At 34.3% G+C, this 14,709-nt stretch overlaps 2 protein-coding genes across 4 annotated transcripts; one reads left to right on the forward strand and one right to left on the reverse strand.

Moving 5' to 3' along the window:
• Positions 1-6,023: 6,023 nt before the first annotated feature.
• LOC130469431 (uncharacterized) lies at positions 6,024-11,265 on the forward strand. Of its 3 annotated transcripts, none has more exons than XM_056838742.1 (12): positions 6,024-6,193; positions 7,514-7,591; positions 7,783-7,861; positions 7,956-8,588; positions 8,698-8,838; positions 8,921-9,031; positions 9,157-9,499; positions 9,588-9,697; positions 9,781-9,864; positions 10,419-10,532; positions 10,611-10,742; positions 10,834-11,265. In XM_056838742.1, exons 2-12 carry the CDS (start codon positions 7,539-7,541, stop codon positions 11,122-11,124), a joined length of 2,091 nt encoding a protein of 696 aa, XP_056694720.1. In that variant the 5' UTR covers positions 6,024-6,193; positions 7,514-7,538; the 3' UTR covers positions 11,125-11,265. The 3 variants fall into 3 exon arrangements, with proteins under 3 accessions (XP_056694720.1, XP_056694719.1, XP_056694721.1); XM_056838741.1 differs by having other exon boundaries at positions 6,025-6,193; positions 9,772-9,864; XM_056838743.1 differs by lacking the exon at positions 9,781-9,864 and having other exon boundaries at positions 6,025-6,193.
• Positions 10,970-14,587, reverse strand: LOC130469432 (protein FAR1-RELATED SEQUENCE 5-like). The gene is made up of 3 exons (XM_056838744.1): positions 14,072-14,587; positions 11,874-12,467; positions 10,970-11,107 (listed from the first exon to the last, which is right to left on the reverse strand). The coding sequence occupies exons 1-3, from the start codon at positions 14,099-14,101 to the stop codon at positions 11,093-11,095; spliced, it is 639 nt and encodes a 212-aa protein (XP_056694722.1). The 5' UTR covers positions 14,102-14,587; the 3' UTR covers positions 10,970-11,092.
• Positions 14,588-14,709: the final 122 nt, after the last annotated feature.

A 14,709-nucleotide genomic window follows, 5' to 3' on the forward strand; every position in this document is an offset into this window, starting at 1 on the left:
GACAAGACCCCATATGAGCTATGGAAAGGTCGAGCACCAAGCCTGAAATACTTGAAAGTGTGGGGGTGCTTAGCAAAGGTTGCCTTACCTAGTTTCAAAAGGGATAAGATTGGTCCCAAAATGGTTGATTCTATCTTTATTGGTTATGCTTATCAAAGTTCTGCTTATCGTTTTTTAGTTAAAGGTGCTAACAACTCTTATGCAAGTGGTAACATTATTGAAGCAAGAGATGCTGAGTTTTTTGAAAACACTTTTCCTTTAAAGATCTCTTGCGTTAGTAATGATGTACCATCCTCTAGCACCTCTAATGCTTTACCCATTGCTCCTTGTTCCACTACTAATAATGAGTCTGATTTAGAACCAAGGAGAAGCAAAAGGGCAAGAAAGGAAACAAGTTATGGTGATGATTTTGTTACTGCTTTCCTAACTGAACCTTTCTTGATTACTGATGATTTTGTGTATGTATTTATCCTAGAAGACGACCCTAGAACCTATGAAGAGGCAATGAGGTCGGTTGATGCAGTTTTCTGGAAAGAGGCCATTGATAGCGAGCTTCAGTCAATCCTAAGTAATAATACTTGGGAATTGGTTGATCTGCCTAGAGGTTGTAAACCCATCACCTGTAAGTGGATTTTTAGGAAAAAGTTGAAATCATGTGGGTCCATTGATAAATATAAGGCCAGGATTGTGGTAAGGGGTTTTACTCAAAAACATGGCATTGATTATTTTGATACATACTCTCTTGTAACTAAGATTGCAACCATTAGAACCTTAATTGCTCTTGCATGCATTCATGATCTTGTTGTGCATCAAATGGATGTGAAAACTGCATTTTTGAATGATGATTTAGATGAAGAGATTTATATGGTTCAACCTGAAGGTTTTGTTGTTCCAGGTCAAGAAAACAAAGTTTGTAAACTGGTCAAGTCATTGTATGGGCTTAAGCAAGCGCCTAAGCAATGGCATGACAAGTTTGACAAGACGATGACTAGTAATGGCTATCATGTAAATGAAGGTGATTCTTGCGTTTATTATAAACATGATTCTTCTGGTTGTGTGATTATTTGTCTTTATGTGGATGACATGCTAATTTTTGGTACTGATTTGGATCGAGTGAATGAAACAAAAGAATTTTTGAGTTCAAAACTTGAAATGAAAGATATGGGTGAGGCAGATGTGATTTTGGGAGTGAAAATTATTAGAACTCCAAATGGCATCTGTCTCAGCTAAGCTCACTATGTTGAAAAGCTTCTTAAAAAGTTTGATTCATTTGATGTCGATCCAATCAAGACCCCTTATGATATAAGCATTCATTTAAAGAAAAACAAAGGTGATCCTGTTTGTCAATCTGAGTATGCTAAAATTATTGGTAGTGTCATGTTTCTCATGAAGTATACTAGACCTGACATTGCCTATTCTGTAAGTAGATTGAGCAGGTACACCCATAACCCAAGCAATGAGCATTGGGGTGCGTTAAGGCGATTGCTTAGGTACCTAAGGGGTACCATGGATTGGGGATTGCACTACTCCAAATTTCCAGGAGCATTGGAGGGTTATTGTGATGCCAACTGGGTATCCGGAAATGATGAAGTCAACTCCACTAGTGGTTATGTCTTCACCCTAGGGGGTGGAGCTGTCTCTTGGAAATCCTGTAAGCATTCTTGTACTGCTATGTCTACTATGGAATCTGAGTTTATTGCTCTTGAATTGGCAGGTCATGAGGCAGAATGGTTGAGGAACGTGCTTGCAGATATTCCACTGTGGGGGGAAGCCAGCTCCTTCAGTTGCACTTCATTGTGATTCGCAATCTGCTATTGCCGTGGCAAACAACCAAGCCTACAATGGAAAGAAAAGACACATTTGTTTGAGGCACAAGGCTGTCAAAGAATTGCTGTCAAGTGGAGTGATATCACTGGACTATGTCAAGTCCGAAAAGAACATCGCGGATCCGTTAACGAAAGGCCTATGTAAGAAACTAGTTTTGGAAACGTCGGAGGGGATGGGCTTGAGGCCCATTGGATGAATTGTAAGGTAATGAACTCCTACTCACCATGAGTTCAAAGGGGAACATTATGTAATAATTCAGAAGCATAAATTTTATTTTTTGTCCATCCCTTAGATGTTTATGATGTGCTTGCTATTATTGAACGAGGTTGAGCATACGGCTCTTAATGAACCCATATCCATATTTTTGGTGGTGTGATTTAGCTCACACTTGATGGGATTCACCTACTTAGGTGTGGAAGTGAGGCCGCTTCCTATGAGAATTGCATGGGCTATTCTCTAGATCGAGCACCTATGAGCATCCAGGTTATGGACGTATGGCCAGTATAATGCGTCACTTTTATTGGCGGAGATTCAGAATATCATACATGTTCAATTGTGTGCTTTGAGTAATGAGTTTCTAACCCCCTATTAAGTTCAATACGAAAGTCACTTGGTAGGAAAGAGATTCTAGCTTGAATGTCACTAAGTGTCAATTCAAGTCGCAAGACATTGACACCTATTCAATTGTTTGTTTTGCCCAGAAATTCAATTCTTTTACTTCTTTCTTTTTCTTCTCATCTTCAGACCTGTGGGGGATTGTTGGAAATCCTAGTGAGAAAACAAAAGAAAATGAGTGGGAAAATGTGGGAATATGAAAAGTCCCACATGGGAAAAACACAAACCATATTCAATGTTTATATTTGGGGGTTTGAGGGAAACATTTGTTTAAGAAAGCATGTGAGTGGCATGGGTGGTCACAACACACACACACGCGCGCGCCGGGCCGGGCTCGGGCGAGGGCCATGGGCCATGGGCCATGGGCCATGGGACTTGGGACTTGGCGAATGCGGTTCGCGGGCGTGGGGTGGGTTTTGTGGGCCGGGTTATTCTTTTTGGTCAAGGGCGGTTTGATTAAGTCAGAAGACTTAATCAACCCACTAACTTTGGAAACTGCTCCATTAATCACGTCATTACTCCCCACTAGCCGGAGGTATCGCGGAATTGTCTTTTAGAGCAATGGTCCGGCCACGGCACGACAATCGTTTCAGTTCGTATTACGCAATATACAGTTAAGTCGTTCCAATTACTTATTTAGGTAACAGAAGTCTGTAATGCTCGCATCTATTGGAGTTTATGTAAACCCTGATGATGACTCTGATTAGTAATCCGTATCTCTTTAGTCTTCACTCATTAATCACATCTGCTCAACTAAGTTTGAATTTTACTGTTTATGGTTTTTTAAGTAGTAGTGCAAATTATGAATCAATCTTTGTTTTAAGACTTGTTATTGTAATTTGACGTATTAATTGGTTTCTATTTGGTGCTTTGTTCATTTCATAATTAAAATCTTTTTTATTTCTCACCTAAGTTTCAATTGACTATTTGCATTATATGTTGTCCTACCTCCGTTTCATGAAAATGTACCCATTTCTCGCCTATACACACATCTGATCTTTGATATTTATAATTCTATATTAAATAAAATCATAAAAAGTCGATATTATTAAAATTGACATTGGAACAAGTCTAACAAAATAACATTTCACGACAAAATTCTCGTTTATAAGCTATTAAAGACGGTGAAAGGTTTTTACTTTGACCGCATGGATAGTAAATGGGTACATATTCAAGGAATACATATAGTAGTTTCCTTGACCTATTGTTGTACATGCAATCACCCTCTCCCTCTCCTCGATCACATTCATCTCTTCTTCTCTTGTAAACATCAAAGAACAAGAACACTAGCTAGTTCCCTCTCTCTTTCTCTCTCTTCACAATCTACGTCTTTCTATGCGAGCTTTTAGAAATATTTGACTATCATTCGATTCTAAATTGACCCACCCGATAATTAGACCTAATTCTAAGTTATAACAATTAGAAATAATACATAGTTCCAAATTGTATGGCTCTATTAACATGTACTCCGAACTATGGTTTAAAACAGTGTTAGATAGTGCTATATATGATTTATGAGAATTATATTCGTATAAATATTATGTGCTTCAACATGGGCACAAGTAACTCTTAACAATTCCTTGACCTATCGTTGTACATTCATCCTCGATCTCCCTCTCCTCACATTCATCTCTTCCTCTCTTGTAAACATCGTAGAATAAGAACACTATCTAGTTCTCTCTTTCTCTCTCTTCACAATTTACGTCTTTCTATACGAGTTTATAGAAATATTTGACTATCATCCGATTCTAAATTGACCAGCCCAATAATTAGACCTAATTCTAAGTTATAACAATTGGAAAGAATACATATTTCCGACTTGTATGGCTCTATTAGCATGTACTCCGAACTAAGGTTTAGAACAGTTTTAGATAATGCTATATATGGTTTATGAGAATTATATTCGTATAAATATTATGTGCTTCAACACGGCTGGGCACAAGTAGCTCTTAACAATTGTTAAGTGTGCCTTGGAATTTTTAGAGTTTGATAAATTATTTTTTGGTTATGTTAACCTTTATTTCCTATTTTCAGGGTTATTATCAGGGTTTTCTTGTGATATAAAAGGAACCACATGTTCAAACAATGACGTTTTCTTCTTCTTCTTGGAAAGCAATATTTTGAGCACTTTAGGTTCCATGGCGTTATTATTTGGGTGCAAATGAAATCAAATGAGCATTTTGAGCACTTTAGACATTAATTAGTGTTTTCATGGCGTTATTATTTGGGTGCAAATGAAATCTTATTGTATTGTTATGTTAGGTATGGCGGAATCACTCATAAAAATTAAAAATAGGCCCAGCTGGTCGAGCTTCAAACAATGTCTGGGATGATAAGGGGCGTACCAAAATCACTGCAATAAATTTGTCACATAGTTACTACGGTATAAGGTCGCTGCAGTTTCAATACGATGAAGCTGGAAATTCAGTGCTTTCTCCAAATTGCTTTGGGTCGCATAGTGGACCGTATTTTGAAACGGTTCTCTTCTCTCATTTCTCTCCTATTTAGAACTTATTTAATTATTTCGAACTAATTAAACTTGGTAGTGCTTGCTTTAATTTAATTTGATAATGAACAGGCCGGTTGCATTCGGAACTAACGAGTACATCACGGGAATAAGTGGTATCTACCACAATTCTGATGGGTTAACTTCATTGTCATTTGTCAATTCAAACCAACCAAAGGACTTTTGGACCTTTTGGAAACTCAACGGAAAGCTAGGTCTCACACTTTCAGTTTTAGCTATCAGTTTGGTCCAATTAACAGATTTGGTGGATTTTATGGCAGTTTCTCATCTACAGGCCTCACCTCCATAGGAGTTTATGTGAAGCCAGCCCCGCGCCTCGTCAAGCAGGAACCGTTATAAATTTAACACAAGGAACGTTGTTTGTTTAAGCTGTTTAATTTACTACTGATTATTCAAAAGTAGACGGAAGTATTCTAGTATGGTTTATAAACAAGATTTCAACAAGGTGTTTGATTAATCTGAAATACAGATTTTGTTTCACCACAATTCTGGTTTTGTTTTGAGTTTTATAATCTGTGCATTACAAATCCCTTCATTCATCTAACCAAACGATAGCGCATGCAACTTTCGTGGGTTTTATTATTTACGGAGTAACACTTCTATGAATTTATTAATTATTAGTAAAACCTTATCTAATCATTTATTTAATAGGACGATGATATAGGTCGCAACTTGCGACAAAAAAATAGTGTCGCAATCTTACGTGTCCATATTTGATTGGTACAACTAAGCTCCACGTAGGCAACATGTCACCGATTTATTTTTACTATCAATTCAATATTTTTACTATGAAAATATATAAATTAGGCAGTCGATACAAAGATGGAAACAAAATTTTATTATATTCATAGTAAATATATATTTCCTTTTATCTTATAAATTACAAATTAAAAAAATAAAAATTATAATCTAATAATATTTTTTGTGCAATTAAAAAAATACATCAATTTAATTTAAAAAATACACTAATTATAATCTAATAATATATTTTATGTAAATAAATATTCACAATTATACATTACTTTAAAATATTATTTTAAATTTTAATGAATAGGTTAGTTTTTAATTAGGTCTAGCAAGTTTTATTTGAAACACCACGTCAAGTTCATCTTCCTAACCCAAGCAGTTCATCTCCTCCGCAGTCAAGCACCATAGAGAGGAAGAACGGCACGTCGGCACTTCACCATTACACCCATCTTTTCCTTCGACATCACACGCGTTAAGGTTAGTAAATGAATCAAGCATTAAGTTTGAAAAGAAAAACGATGTTAATTGTTCGCTTGATTCAATTATTCGCTTTCCCTTCCGTTTTACTACTTCAAATTGCAGTAATTCGTATTCCCAATTTTTAATTCAATTAAGCATTTAAACGTAAATTCCCAGCAAGCGTTTTACCTTTTTTACCATCCCCAAAAATCAGTTTCAATTATCAAACCAATTTTCAATTGTGAATGAAACTATGAATGTATAAAAACTCATTGGTCTAAATTATCTCGTAAAAATTTGTGATGTACTCTGCATTTTTTTCTTCTTTCTTTTGATAATTTAGTTCATTGCTTAGGAGATTGTGTGGATGATTAATTACCTCATACTAATTTGTTTTGACTCGCTACACTGTACAAGCTACGGACATTATGCAAGAATTATATTTTACTGCATTTTTTTTTTTGATAATTGAGGTTTGTTCTTTTATTAAGATGGAGGGAGGAGCCATAGGTTGGACAATTGTTGATTACACATCTATCCTTAATGTTTCAGATAATTAGTGTTTAAATTTAGGTTGATTCAATTGGGTGGGTTATGATCTCACAGAGCAGTCTCTGTTTTTCTTAAAGGAGGATCCTCTGTTTTCTGATGTTTATGTTTACGTTTATTTTTTTTGGATAATTTATTGTTATTTTATTGACTTTGGCATGGGTTCCAAATCGGTCCAGCCCATTTGCATTTTGGTCCGATTACAAGCAATTGAAAAGTTTGTATCTGTTCGCAATTGGCTATTGAAAGGGTTTTTGCTTCAGTGTTTGTGTACAAATGAATTTGATAGTTATTAGATTTTGATTAAATCTAGCAGATATGATTTTCATTACTAATTTGCAGTTTAAAGGTCTCGTTTCTCTTGCATAGTCATTGTCATATATGCACCAAATAATTACATATGCCCAAAAAAGTAATTGAAAAGGTGAGGGGAAGCACTCTATGCTATTTTAAGGTTTACAACAGTTATAACCATACGACAAAATCATCTTGTCTGCGTAAGCCTTGCCTTGCTAGCGCACCTGCTACCGTGTTGGACTCACGGCCTTTGTATGTAATGTCTATGCCTATCCCCTTTTTCCTTGGCCATTTCTATGTAGTTGAGAATAAAAGTGAGGTTCCAAGGCCCAGGTTTTAGATTTGAGCACCATTTTACTGCATTATTTGAGTCGGACTCCACCACCAGCTTGTATTGATGTAAATGTTCATGTGCCATGAAGATTTTTATTGCCCTGTGAATTGCCCTACGTTTTTCTTGACTTATCCTTTATAATTTGTTTGAATTTACAGAACACCAAGAGAACACTAGTGTTAGATGGCCAAAAGAAATCTAGATGCAAAAGATTTAAAAGAGAATGGTGAGAAAAGGTAAAGTTCTTATTCCTTTAAACATACTAGTAGATTTTGGATTTTGGAGAAGTGCAAATATTGGAATCTTAGAAAGTTTTTAAAGAATTTTATATATTTGCACTTTGCCATATTTTTTAGGTTTGGGGGCTAGGCAATATTCAGTTTGATGTAATACTTGATATATTTTTATTTTTATTTTGTCAAAATAGAATGAGAACTATTGATAGCGAAGGAGGAAGTTTTAAGCAGAAGTTTGAAAGAAAAGAAGCAAAAGAAGGTCATACGGCGGTATGAATTACATCAAATATATGCACCTAATTTATAGCTCATTGACATTTATACTTGAGATTGATCATAATAGCTAAACTCTTTTTTATGTCAGGTACCTAATGTGAGGTGTTGTCCAGAAAAAATACTTGCACTAACAATTTGTTTGAGTGAAGTACAACAACAATGGGTAAAAGAATTTGGTTTTGAATATTTGATGCATATGGATAACTTTCAGGTGAATAGAAAACTTGCATATTGGCTAGTTAGTCGTTTCGATCCAGATAAATGCAAATTGAAATTAAGAGATGATGTTTCTGTCGATATATTTGCGGATGATATATCATGGATTTTAGGGATTCCTAATGATGTGTTGACAGTACCCATTAAATGTAAGGATAAAGAATCATACAAAAAAGAGCTCAAGATATATAGGACAAAAGGTGGGATTGATAATACAAAAGTTTTAAGTAAGTTTAACAACGACATGCAAAAAAAAGAGTTCCAGAAACTATTCCTTTTGTATACATTAGGAAATTTTCTTTGTCCTAGTCAGAGTAATATGATTAGCCCTCAGTTATTGAAAAATGTCTTAAGTATTGAAGATCCAGCCAAATATAATTGGGCTCAATTTGTTCTTGATCATCTTGTGGTGGCTATAAAGAAGTTTAAAGCGAGTGTTTCAAAACACAAGTGCAATAGCACACGTAAAGCGGGAGGATTTGGAGGATGCATTGTCTTTTTGCTCGTAAGTGAAAACCTTAATTGGAGTAGTTATTCTCATCACAAACTCACACAAATATTAGTTAATTTAGGATTAATTAACAATATTTATGTTTTTATTTTTATTTTTGTAGATCTACTATTTGGACCGCTTGGACATTAAAAAGTCGATTTGTTGGGATAATAGGGCTAGAATAGCTGCATGGGATCGGGAAAGTATGAAAGAGGCTATCAAAGCAGATTGGGATGAGAAGAACGGTTTCGGAAGTGGCAAGGTTTAATCTAACATAATTTCTTTTAATTTATTATAATATTTACATACTTTCGTGCACTAATATTTAACTCTATTGTATACAGTTATTGTGTTTGAATAGATTTCAATATGGATCGGCACATCCTACTGAACCCGATAGACCCTTGTTTAAGGATGTAGGAATGCAGAATCCCTTGCCACTACTAACTCCGAAGGTAATATTTAATTTATGGGGACCAAAACTAATAAACTACCAGCCATGTAGGTTATTAACAATCAATTCATAATATTTATTTTTAAGATCATATTGTAGTTTATTAACGATATTGACTTTTGTTAGGTTAAATTGACCGACTTACGATATCGAAATAGGGCAAGGATAATGATTGATAAAAAGTTGGAGAAAGTGAAACAAGATGCAAATGATCAGGAAATTCTGGAACAAGATGTTGTAAAAAATGTATGTCAGGAGCAAGTTGATGAAGAGGAATATGTAGTGTGTGCGGGTAAAGAAGATGGTAATGTAAAGAAAATAAATAAGGATTGTGACAATTTACATGATGTTGGAGCCATTAAAGGGGAAGTTGATACATCAATAATTGTGAGAAAGAAGATAATGGCCACGATGTCCAATAAGGACTACAAGATCCTCCAATATTTAAGAAGTCACAAAAAAACAAAAGGTGTGTACTTATTATATTTCTATTATTATTTTGGTAGTAAAATTATGCCTTCATTCATAATTTTTCTTTCATAAAAACTTACGTTCAGATGAAGATATTGTGGCAATGTTTGGAGTAAACCATGGAAAGCCACTTTATTATATAACCAAAGAAGAGATAAATTCTTGTCTTCAAGTCCTAAAGCATGTTAATAGTCCGGTAAGTCAAGTATGTATTTACTTTCACTTTTTTAAATCTTTTCAATGAATAATATGTTTGTTGGTGACAATTAGGTGGTAAAGACATTTATGTTTTTATTGAACATAGAGTGGAACAAGGAAGGAGTAGTTAAAGGTGGAAAATATGCATTTGATCCAGATGTGTCAGTAAGTTTTTTTCGTATTTTGAGTGTTCCCAAATACGCAACGATTCTTAATTAATTGAAGGTTTCATTCGTTTGTTTTTTCCTCTCTGTTACAGAAGTTGTTTAAATCACGTAAGTCGTCAATGATTTTGGGTCACTACAACATAGTTTTATTCGATACTCCGTATTTGACAATTTGTACTACCGAAGAGATTCAGCAAAACACCTTATTTTTAACTTTTTTGTATGGAATAAAATAATTAAAATTACAGTTAATGATTTGTTTGTTTTTGTTTTGTGTGGGTTTGTGATGCACAGTACTCGTAATTGATAGAGAATGCTTATTGTTTTGATTATGTCTATTAAAACTTTATAATATATGGTCATAAATTATAAAGTAGGCTAAATTAGGCAAATATAATGAGAGAATATGTACATAATCAATTACCATTTATAAAGTAGGCTAAACTAGGCAAATATGTAATCAATCACGGAGATTACGCAATTAATCACAAGGATTTTGTATATAATAAAAATATTATATACATATTCTAACAATATAGATTTGATTGACAGGCATTGGCACTTAAAGGCGGCAATTTCATTGATGAACTACGAAATGATAAGTCAGTCAATACATTTATCCAAGAATTGGCTATACTTGGAGTATTTATAAAAGAGTGCCAACATGTAGGTTATTTTCTAAAATAAAAAATTATGTCATTTTGTGATATGTACTTTTCCTAACTTTTATCACTTTTTTTGTAGATAATTATGCCGGTTGCTTATGACCACCATTGGTTTGCTTATTATTTTGACCTCCAAAGAAAGAAAACTTATTTGTTGGATTCATTTTATAAGTTGGATAGCTCATACCATATGCAAGTCAAAACAAAACTTGTAAGATGCATGTATTTAATATATACCCTTTGTTGTCTATATTATTCCCCTTGTTTGAAGCAATATACTAACTTATCATTATTTTTTTAAGCTTGAGGCAATGCAGCTTGTGCTTTCTCATGTTAACTCGGATTGGAGTGAAGACATATCTTATTGGGAATGTATGCAAGCAAAAGTTCCTTTTCCTCCACCTATATCATTTCTTTCTGTCACCTTGTATTCAAATACAAGACTATCTTCAATTGCTAAATCTGCTTCACAATACACCATTGCCATAAGCTCATCTTGTACCTTCTTAAACAAATTATGGGTGTACGCTTTCTGGAACTGTTTCTCCATTTCAAACGTAGTCATACATCGAATATCTGCATTCATGCATTGAGCATCAGCGAATATTTCCTTCTCAATTTTGTCACCCAATGCCATTTCATACTGCTCCACAAATGATTTTAGTGGTGTTTTGCTATGTACATACCCATCAAAGTATGCATTCATACTCTCACTTCGCTGTGAGGAAGACATTCCCGCCCAAAATTTATCTTTTAAAAAAACAGGTACCCATTTCTCTCTTCCTTCATACAAAGTTTGAAACCAATTATTTTCTTCCAACTTAAAATCTTTTATCATTTGAGCCCATTTATTTTCAAACTCATCCACAATCAGGTTCTCATATACTACATCCAAAAATGCCTTTCTCAATTCGTCATACTTCTTAAATCCCCCACATTTTTCAGGAAACTTTACAAGAATATGCCACAAACACCACCTATGCCTAGCATGTGGGAATACGATACTAATTCCCTTTCCTATACTAGGGCATTGGTCTGTTATTATGGCTTCGGGTGCTTTTCCACCCATTGCTTGTAACCAAGTTTTGAACAACCATTCAAATGTTTTAGCTTCTTCATTGCTAATCAAAGCACACCCTAATAATATGGAATGACCATGGTGGTTTACTCCAACAAATGGGGCAAATGGCATTTTATATTTGTTTAACAAATATGTGGTGTCAAAAGTTACTACATCATTAAATTCCTTATAAGCTGCACGACTCCTATCATCAATCCAAAACACATTTTTCATCCTACCATCTACAGTAGCATCAATTTCAAAATAAAAATCTCGACTAACCTTCTGCATCCTTGTAAAAAGGATATAAAGAGCTTCAGCATCAACTCCTCCAAATCTTTCCCTCCGAGCTTTATCAACATAATTACGACAATCTCTAGGTAGACAAGGCATGTTCTCTGGCCCACCAGCTTCTGCAGTTACTGCTCTAATGACTTTGCTCATCTTAACACCAGTTGCATCAAACATCTCGAATCTTCTTTTTAAAAGTGATGGCACAGTCCTATGCGCATTTAAGAACCGAGAATTTCTTGGATCCATGTCATGATTGTGTTCCACATTCACTTGTGTAATTTTCCATCGACCACCCTCTCTTTGTGCAAGATTAACTTTAGCCGGACAATTAGTTCTCGCCACTGGTCTTTTCCTTTCCCTCTTGTAATTTCTTTCCTTCCTCGTCCCTCCCTTGTGACAAGCAAACTTATGATAAACACAAATTCCCGCTTTATTGGTTGAATGAGAAAATTTCACAAATCCAAAACCCACAGAAAACGCATACTTTTGTACCATATCAAATGCATCTTCAATTGACGGGAACGACATGCCCACCTTAGGTACTTCGACAAGCTCAAGATCTTCAGGTTCTTGAGAAGCCATCTACAAAAAAAAATCAAGTACTCAATCTTGAACAATCAGAATCATATTTAACTAAAGAAGATGAACATATTATTTAACAAGCAGAATCATATTATATGGATCTTATTACAAACTAATTATTTTTTCTCCTTTCTAACCTGCAAACCCTGGCCATCCACTGTTTTATTATATCATGTAACCAGCAGTTCCTACATAATATGGAAAGATAGGAACTCTGCAGTTCCTACAGCTTAAGCTTTGGTCCAGGCTCTCAAGGTTGACATCAAGCATTGAATTTTGAAAATCAGTGGTAGTACAATTAGTGATAATGATAGAGATTGGCTAAGTGCATTGTAATCAGTCCAGTTTGTTTTTTAGATTCAGTTTGTTCAGTCTAAGATTTTTTCAGTTTTGAGTATTAATAATTTGTATTATGTTTTGTGTATTCTGTTTCAGGTGACTGATTCAGACCCTTTAGTGAATGTCAATAAAGATAAAACAGATATTTTAATGTATTGTCACTGAGAAAACGTACAAAATTTTAACCTTCAAAAAAGAGCCTGCCTTAGCTATTACTCTGTATAACACTAAAAAGGCCCTTGAATCCAAATCCCTCCCCAGCTTTTTACCAATTACCTAAAAGAGGGCGTTTGGCAAGAGCAAAATATCTCACATCTCCTGTCGCATAGAAACCCTACAGCTAATGAGTAGCAAAAAACAGGTTCCCTTCCAAGTTCAATTGGTAATCCTCATCTGGCCTCAATGTCTTTGACAAGTTAAGTCATAACCAACCAAAAAATCACTGATGGCATTGTGATCCTGATAAAGTTAGGGTGTAGCAGAAACGGCATAAGGTGGTGGTACTCCGAGCTTCACATTTATCATATTGACTTATCAAGATTAAAAAAAAAAGATTGAAGAAATTCCACTTTCTACTGTAATTAATAATTTTGGAGCATATTCTACCATCCTCAGGTTGTTCCATCTATTTTTTCTGTTTACATAAAGTATCTAATTTCATTTGAATATCAAGAAGCTTTATTTATTTCATCTTCTACACTGTTTTTAACAGACAAAAGGGTTTCACGAACCTCTACACTTTGAAGGGTGGTGTTTCAAATTATCTCAATGAAAACTATGAAAACTAAATATCTTTATTATTGACAGCAAAATCCTAACATTAACGGTTCACAATTTCAATTATAATTCCAAAAAAAAAAATTCACAAATTAAAAAAATTCCAATAACGGTTCACAAGATGAGTTAGTAGAGTATATAGATTGGACAAAATTTGGAACCGTTAATTACCTAGGGGGGAATTGCAGAGTATATAGATTGGACAAAATTTGTCATAGGGGAAAATTTGTCAATTAAAGTTCCAATAACGGTTCACAAGATGAACTAAAACCCAGAAAAATCTATCTTCTACATATGTATAATCTTTAAATTGCATAATATCTATCTTCGATTATAAACATTACCGATCATGGATTTCAAGCCAATTCGATCCACAAGCAAATTCATCCACAAATTTCTAATGCCCAATTTTTTCGATTAGCTTGATGATAATTATATAACTGATGATTGATTGATGAAACTAAAAAGAGAGATTGAGAAACAAATACCTGGCTTAATTGCAGACCATGGTCGCCCATTGAAGAAGAATTTTTTTTTTTTTTTTTTTTTTTTTTTTTTTTTTCCCGTTTGGGGGAGGACTGAGGAGAGCTCTGTGGTATCGCAGTGTGGTATCGCAGTGCAGGAAATTGAAGGTTGAAACAAACCGAAAGACTAAAACCCCACCTTTCTCCTTTACCTGATTTTTATTTTCTAATGTATTGTATTTTTTATTTTCTAAATATAAATTAGTAAATGTAATTTTAATTTTAATTTCATATATCATATAAATAATTAAAAGTATTTTTTTCTAATTTCCTATATAAATTAGAATTGTTTTTCTGAAATAAAAAATTATATTATTAAATTTGTAAATTAGAATATTAAGATTTTCCTACCTTTTTTATGGCATGTATAATAGGTTATATAATCTAAATATTTTAGTTTCCTAATACATCTATGACACATAGGCGTGCCACGTCACTACTGTGACACGGCTTAAAGGTCGCATGTTGCGACCTTTATCATTTCCGTATTTAATAATATAGTCACGTTAGTAATTTGTAAGTACATCTAGTTAGTGTCCCGGATGATGCTCCGTGAAATAGAAAATGGATCAATTACATTATTATATATCTTATTTTTAGTC

This window comes from Spinacia oleracea, chromosome 3, assembly GCF_020520425.1.
Source record: "Spinacia oleracea cultivar Varoflay chromosome 3, BTI_SOV_V1, whole genome shotgun sequence".
Lineage (NCBI taxonomy): Eukaryota > Viridiplantae > Streptophyta > Magnoliopsida > Caryophyllales > Amaranthaceae > Spinacia > Spinacia oleracea.